At 34.4% G+C, this 7679-nt stretch overlaps 1 protein-coding gene across 1 annotated transcript; it reads left to right on the top strand.

Annotated features, from left to right (window-relative positions):
• Positions 1 to 317: 317 nt before the first annotated feature.
• On the top strand, positions 318 to 7141 carry LOC123254925 (proteasome adapter and scaffold protein ECM29-like; the record flags this gene model as incomplete). The annotated part of the gene is made up of 8 exons (XM_044683814.1): positions 318 to 468; positions 2478 to 2543; positions 3907 to 3996; positions 4536 to 4602; positions 5506 to 5597; positions 5677 to 5743; positions 5830 to 6021; positions 6749 to 7141. Coding segments are annotated over 8 exons (955 nt in total), but the record flags the coding sequence as incomplete, so codon positions are not given.
• Positions 7142 to 7679: the final 538 nt, after the last annotated feature.

Here is a 7679-nt window from a genome sequence, read left to right as displayed (position 1 = left end):
AAAGAAGAAATATGATTTTATACTCAGAAGAAAAAAGATCTGAAAGGGACATAAAATACTATAAAAATTACTGTTCTCTATTAAAGTCAACATATGTAATGTATGTATTTTTATTTAAATAAGTGATTTAGAGCTAACAGCTTTACATAAAATTATATAATGAAAATTAAAATAAACTGGGAAATATCCTCACTTTTCTGATAAATTTTATACTTCTGTTTAAGAGAATTCAATAATAGTTGAAGGATTTTCTTTCTTTTTTTTAAAGGCTTTTCTTGATTTGCCATTATTTGAATAACATTCTCTCTGTGTTTCAGCATTAATACCCTTGTGAAGATCAGCAAAAGTGCTGGTGCCATGTTGAAACCACATGCCCCCAAACTCATTCCAGCTTTGTTGGAATCTTTAAGTGTACTGGAGCCCCAGGTTCTTAATTATCTGAGCCTCCGGGCCACAGACCAGGAAAAGGTAAGTTTGAAAACCGAATTTTATTTTTCAAAGCAACATATAAAGAATTTTATTAGTTCATTTCATCTAGATGTTGGGGAAACAATTAAAAATTAGTCATTGAAATTACTAGAAATTGTTTTTGAGCATATTGGAAAACTACAGACTCAAGAAAGGCATTGCAGTGAGGATAAAAATTATGCATAATTCTTCCTGCTCCTCAGTAAAACATAACTTTTAATCCATGCCAATTTTGACATAATCAATTTAGAGAACTTCTTGTTTTTTCAGTTGTTGTTCAGCTCATTTTACAGATTAGGAAACTGAAGGGGAAGCTGGGTGGCTCAGTGTATTGAGAGCCAGGTCTAGAAGACAGGAGGTCCTAGATTCAAATCTGACCTTAGACACTTCCCAGCTGTGTGACCCTGGGCAAGTCACTTAACCCCCATTGCCTAGCTCTTACCACTCTTCTGCTTTGGAGCCAATACATAGTATTGACTCCAAGACGGAAGGTAAGGGTTTAAAATATATATATATATATTAGGAAACTGGGACAAAGTTAAGTGACTTGTCCAGGATCATGTTGCTAGTGTCTGAAGCCAGATTTGAACTAAGGAAGATGAGTCTTCCTGACTTCAGATGCAGAATTCTATTCCCTATACCACCTAGCTGCCCTAGAACAATATAAAAGGGTTGATAATAATTAAAATTATAATCTACATGTATACATTACTTTACTGTTTACAAAACGCCCATCTTACAATAACTCTGTGAGTTAAGGTTATTGAAATTATGAATATGTATAATAAGTACTTCCCTCCAATTAAGAAATATTGATCATCAAAGAGGGTGCTGTGATATACCAGCTATGATACAAACTTACCCTGTAAAATGAGCTGAAGAAGGAAATGATAAACCACTCAAATATCTTTGTTAAGAAAGCCTCAAAAGGGGTCATTATACAGATTTAAGAGTCTCTGACTGGTGAACTCTTTAGGACAATTTAACTTTCGATTGTTGGACAATTAGGCATGAAATCGATAAACCATATATGTCTAAATGTAGGAATATCAGTTTAAAGGTGAAACCAGCTATCACATATCTCAGTGCATAGAAAATACTTATCATCAAGAAGATAGAAAATATAGTTTTCAGAATTTCACCTTTGAGGAATAATTCTACTATTCTGACTTTCTCAAGCTATTGCTGACTATAATTTATATGGAAACTGATCTGTTGCTTAGATTTTGTTGCCTTTTTTTACATTATAAAAATATAGAAGATTTACTATGCTATCATCTTAATCTCCTTATAAATAAAACAATTTCTTATGAGACTGGACCTAACACATCAAGCATGTTAAGTATAAGAGGATTTGAAACCATAACATATGAGGAATAGTCAAGGCGACTAAGGATGTTTAACTTAGTGAAGAGAAGACAACATGATAGCTGTTTTCAAACATCCAAAAGGAGTATTATCTGATACTTGTTCTTCATTGCATTGAAGAGGAAGAAGAGGACCAGTCAGTGTCAGTTATCGGAAAGGAAACTTGGCCAGTATATGAAAGAACTTAAAACTTTATTAATCTATTATTAGTATTAGTATTAGACTGGAAAGGACCTTCCTATATTATAATATAGTATATCTTATTCTAGGAAAGTTGATAGAGTAATATTTTCTCCATTTTACAGTTGAAAAAATTGAGTCATAAAGAGGTTATAGGGTTCTTCAGGGTTTCAGAGCTAGATTTAGAACTGAAGTCTTTACACAACTTTCAGAATGAATCATGAGGTTTTTTTTCTTAGTGGAAGCAAAATAAGATAGATTAGGCCCATGTCTCTTTAATACATTTCATTTTTAAAAAATTCCTTATTCAGAGTTGAAAATAAAGCAATATTCCCTTTTTAAAAGTTTGGGAATTTTTTACTTTTGGTTTCAATACATGAACTTTTAAATTTGTCATTAAATTAACCATACAGTGATTTTTCTAAGCCCTCCAGAGTAATTTTAGTATTTTGTTCTTGCAGGCTGCAATGGATAGTGCTAGACTCAGTGCTGCTAAATCCTCTCCCATGATGGAAACAATCAACATGGTAAGTATTTATATGGAAAGGAAACTGTTTCAGGTTGTAAATTGCTACTTTAGACAAAAAGAAACAATATATTCTTAAGCTGCATTTGTTAGATAAAAATATGTCTTCATAGCAACTCTTCCACAAGGAAGAAACTTTATCCTTAAGGAAGAAACATGAGAAATTAAAAAATGAATCTTGAGCAGAAGTTCTCAGACTTGTTCATTCCGCAGGCCCTCATTAACATATAACTCCTTACAGACTTTAGAAATAAAGTCTTAGAATGTTTATTTTATTCAAAAGAGATGAATAGTAACAATATTCTTTTACTCTTGCCAATTTTAAGAGAGGGTCAGATTATACTTCCTCACTTAGGAACTACTTAATTGGAGTTAATTGAGATGGGAAAAGAGGCAAGAATAGGGAAAGATGGGTAATATGTCAAGGTAAAAATGGGGGATGAAGTAATCATTAGTGTGGTTAGGAAAAGAGGGGGGTAAAACTGATATTGCTGATTCATTCACAGGAAGGAGGTTGTGCTTAAGAGCTGTGAGGAACTGAAATTGGTTTCCATAATGACCGTGCAAGTCCCTTTCCAGCCCTGGTGTGAGAAAGTATTTAAAAGTATAGACTGTTCATCCTTATTTGTGGTTATCTAAAAACATTCTTGAGCTATTGGTACTGGTACCTTTAATTCAGCTTGCTTTAAAAAAAAATATATTTATGTAGTTTTCATTGGGTCACACAGACATGGGCAAATGAAGTGATTTAACAACAGGCAGTTGTTGGATATGAATATCTCCTGTGTGCAGAGCCCTGTCCTGTCCTTAGCAAGGGGAGGGATGCAAATGAATTAGAAGACATAATCATGACATTTAAGGAGTTTATAATCTAGTTAGGATACAGCGTATATTTTTTTTCAATAAAAGTACACATGTTTCATCAAAAATATTTTTTAGAACATATATGTTGACGGGCTTAGAGTAGAAGAATGCTTATGATCCTGGGGTGGGATAGTCAGGAAAAACTTTCTGAAGGAGGTGAGTTTGAAGCCATGTCTTGAGGTTTGTGGTGGACATGGATTGATTTGGGGGAGAAATAGAAAGTTATGATAGATGTACTTTGTTCTTCATTAGTTCTGCTAAGCTGCTGTCTTAAATTAATCTGTAGAAACATTGACTAAGCCAGTAGCAGAGTACAATTTACTTCTCTTTCGGTAATTGGTGTGTTGAAATCAAAATGTGTAACATATGAAAATCTGGACTCTCTTCCAAATTAAACTATGCCCTGTAGCCATGTAATTTGCACAGCCTATGTTTTCTTAAGTTTCTGGACCTGGCTTGGCTTTCTCCTAAATGTTACCTTTGCATTTTTTTTTCCTTAGTGCCTGCAATACCTAGATGTGTCTGTCTTGGGCGAGCTAGTTCCTAGATTATGTGAATTGATCAAAAGTGGAGTAGGTCTTGGTACTAAGGTAAGTATTTTTTTATTTAAGAGAAAAAAAACTTCATAAAAATTTTTGAATGCTAGTCATTGATGGAAATCAAAGATGAATAAGACATGGCCTCAGCTTTTTTTTCCTCATTTAATCCACAAAAATGTATCTATCTACTTTGCAATGTATATATAGCTATAGTATCTGTATGCTAATTTGTGTATTTTTGAGTATTGTTCCGTATTGTTACTCGACATTCATTTTTTTTTCTTCAGGGCTGCACTAATAACTCATTTTTAAAAATTCTTATATTGTGCAACTTGGATATTCAATGGAATTGTTAATGCAGAACACATCAGTGAAATCGTTTTTAGTTGCCATGTATGTACCTTTTGAGTGATCCAATCAGTATAAGTTGATGATTAAAGGTTTAGAGTAGCAAGTTTCTCTTACTGTTAACTCAGTACATCCTCTTCTTTAAGTGATTTTAGCCAAAACAAAGGATTTGTTGTTTTTTTTTTTAAGATAGAGATAAATGCTCATCAAATTTAGATATGTTTTCCTCTGTAACCTTGTAGGGAGGATGTGCCAATGTAATTGTGTCATTAACCACTCAGTGTCCTCAGGATTTAACACCTTACTCCGGTAAGTTTTTAAGAGGCCTTTTCCCCTCTCCCTTCCTACCTTAATCTTGTGTCCATATGGTTTTGTACAACAAAAGTACTTAAACTGGATTTGTCAGTGATTGACACAGTTTGCACTGTTTTTTCTTTCTTTCCTTTTGTCATTTTGGTGAATCACTACCTAAGTAACCTTAGGCTCAGTGGCTTCTCTAGTTTTTAAGACATGATGGAATGAGTCCGTTCCTGGACAATTCATCGCTGTCCATTGACTTATAGAAAAATTGAATCAAGACAGCAACAGAAAAAAAAAAAACTACTCATCAGTTGTGCAGAAAACGATGGGATAAAAAAATAAAGATGTGTGTTAAGCAAAAACCTGGCTTCTTCCAAATTAGTAGAAATCATATGGTTATGTATTTCGCATTTAATATTTTGTTAAAGCTATGAACCTAGACTTGATTTTTCTTTCCTTTATTTTTTTTTACAAACCAGAATCCTTCCTCCTCATAAAATTCCTGGATAAATAAATGGGCTTCACACATTGAAGCTTAATTTTGTTTATTATCTTTACAGTTATCACTTATTTGCCAAGTCTCCAGTAATTTTTCTACAGTAATGTTGCAGACACTTTCTATTACAATTCAGTTTAGTTGAACAAACATTAATTGCTTATTTTCTCCCAGATTCTTTTAACAACTGTTATGTCATATTAAGTGGAATAACCAAAGATATTAAAGAATAGCCTTGGTCATTTCTAAAGGAATAATTTCAACTCCTGTATTGGAATTGAACATTCATGTATTTATTATGAGTTATTTGTTAGGGTTTCAGAAGGAAAAATGCCAAATCATAATGTGGTACACAGTGCTAAATGTCAAAGCAATTGGCTAATAGTGTTAAATTCTCTTCTGTCCTTTGCCAATAGGAAAACTCATGAGTGCATTGCTCAGTGGCTTGACAGACCGGAACAACGTGGTACAAAAGTCCTTTGCATTTGCTATGGGACATTTAGTTCGAGTAAGTGGTTTCTTCTTTAATTGAGTAAAAAAGATAATTGGTTATTCTTTTTAAATGATTTGAATTCTTTCTTTTTCAGACTTCACGAGATAGTAGCACTGAGAAACTGCTACAGAAACTCAATAGCTGGTACATGGAAAAAGAAGGTACTTTCCACTTTGATATCAGCAGTTTGATTCAAGTGTTTTGTTTATTTTGCCAAATCCTGTCTCTTGTGTCCCCTTGTCTTTAGAACCGATATACAAGAGCTCATGTGCTTTGACCATTCATGCCATTGGGCGCTATAGCCCTGATGTGCTTAAAAGCCATGCCAAGGAGGTGCTGCCACTGGCATTCCTGGGCATGCATGAGGCAGCTGGTGAGGACAAAGGGGAAAAGGATGAGGCTACTCTGTGGACTGAAGTGTGGCAGGAAAATGTGCCAGGTTTGTGACCCCACAACCTTTATTCCCTTCTGAACTGACTATAGAACTCTTGACTATAGAGACATTTTTGTCCTTTAAACTCTCATAGGATTATCTTCCCAAGAGCCCCACAACCAAACCTGTTGAGCTCAGGTCAGTCCTAATATGTTTTAGACCAGTTAATTAATTGGGTCTCTAAATACCTTCTATTAAAAATGAATAAATGAAATGGCTTTCGAAAATGTCCATTCGTTCATTTTTAAGTGTTGAACTTTTTTTATTGAGGAGTTTGTCATATAAGACCATTTAAAGGATCAGATCACCTTTTTAAAGTAGTATTTCATTTTTATTTTTTAATAACAAATTTACACATACGTTTTCCAAAGTTATATGATTTATGTTGTCTTCCTCTCTTTCCCTCCCACCTCTCAGAGTTGATTAACAATTCAATATAGGTTGTACATGGTATTACCACATAAAATATATTTCCATATTAATTTATTTTTATAAGTGAATAATCTTATAAATCCAAACCCTCAAGTCATATACCCAAATAAACAAGTGATAAACCATATGTTTTCCTCTGCATTTCTACTTCAGCAGTTCTTTCCCTAGAGGTGGATAGCATTCTTTTTCACAAGTCCCTCAAAATTTTCCTGGGCTCAGGTCACTTTTAAGAAAATCGTTTGGCTGAATTCACAATTTATTTCTTCATAATCTTTTATTAATTTTGTTTTCTTTAATGCAGGTTCCTTTGGTGGCATCCGATTGTACATGCAGGAGTTGATTGTTATTACCCAGAAAGCTTTGCAGTCCCCATCTTGGAAAATGAAAGCCCAGGGTGCAACTGCTATGGCATCAATTGCAAAGCAAACAAGTTCCTTGGTACCCCCACATCTGGGAATGATTATGACGGCTTTATTGCAGGGGTTGGCTGGTAGAACATGGGCAGGAAAGGTAAAAGAATGCTTTATGTAAAGTTGATTGATTCATGTAAATGTGTCTAGTTTTTGGCAACAGACACTTAGCATAGCTATAAGTATTGGCATTTCAAGTAAGAATAAATCAAACTGTAGATATTTTATCCTTTATCAGTCAATTACCAAGCATTTGTTTTGCAACTATTATGTGCTAGGCACTATGCTAGGTACTAGGATACAAATAATGAAGCAATCCCTACTTGTGAAGAGTTTACATTTATGTGTATCTTTAAAAGTTTGAATACTAAACTGGAAATAGTATGGCTTTTCTATAGCAGATTTTGTTTCTGGTTTGAAAGTATATCAGGTTAGTTAGTCTTTTACTACTTTACTTACATCTTGATTAAATATAACTTATTTCATGTATACTGAAAGTTAAAGTTTGGAGCAGTATGGTTGCTGCATGGTATTCACATATCTCAGTCTGGCTTAGAAACCAGAAGAGAGCTGGGAGGATGATGGACACTAAGACATTGGGCTGAAAAACTGCCTATTGATATTGAATAATCAGGGGCTTTCAGGCCTAGAGTTAAATCAAATGTCTCATTTTTACAAATGGGCTATAAAGCATCAAAGGTGACATGAAGGGGGCAGCTGGGTAGCTCAGTGGAGTGAGAGTCAGGCCTAGAGACAGGAGGTCCTAGGTTCAAACCCGGCCTCAGCCACTTCCCAGCTGTGTGACCCTGGGCAAGTCACTTG

This window comes from Gracilinanus agilis, unplaced genomic scaffold (genome assembly GCF_016433145.1).
Source record: "Gracilinanus agilis isolate LMUSP501 unplaced genomic scaffold, AgileGrace unplaced_scaffold35609, whole genome shotgun sequence".
NCBI classification, from domain to species: domain Eukaryota; kingdom Metazoa; phylum Chordata; class Mammalia; order Didelphimorphia; family Didelphidae; genus Gracilinanus; species Gracilinanus agilis.
Note: the sequence above shows the minus strand (reverse complement) of the source record. Positions and strands in the feature narration are given on the sequence as shown.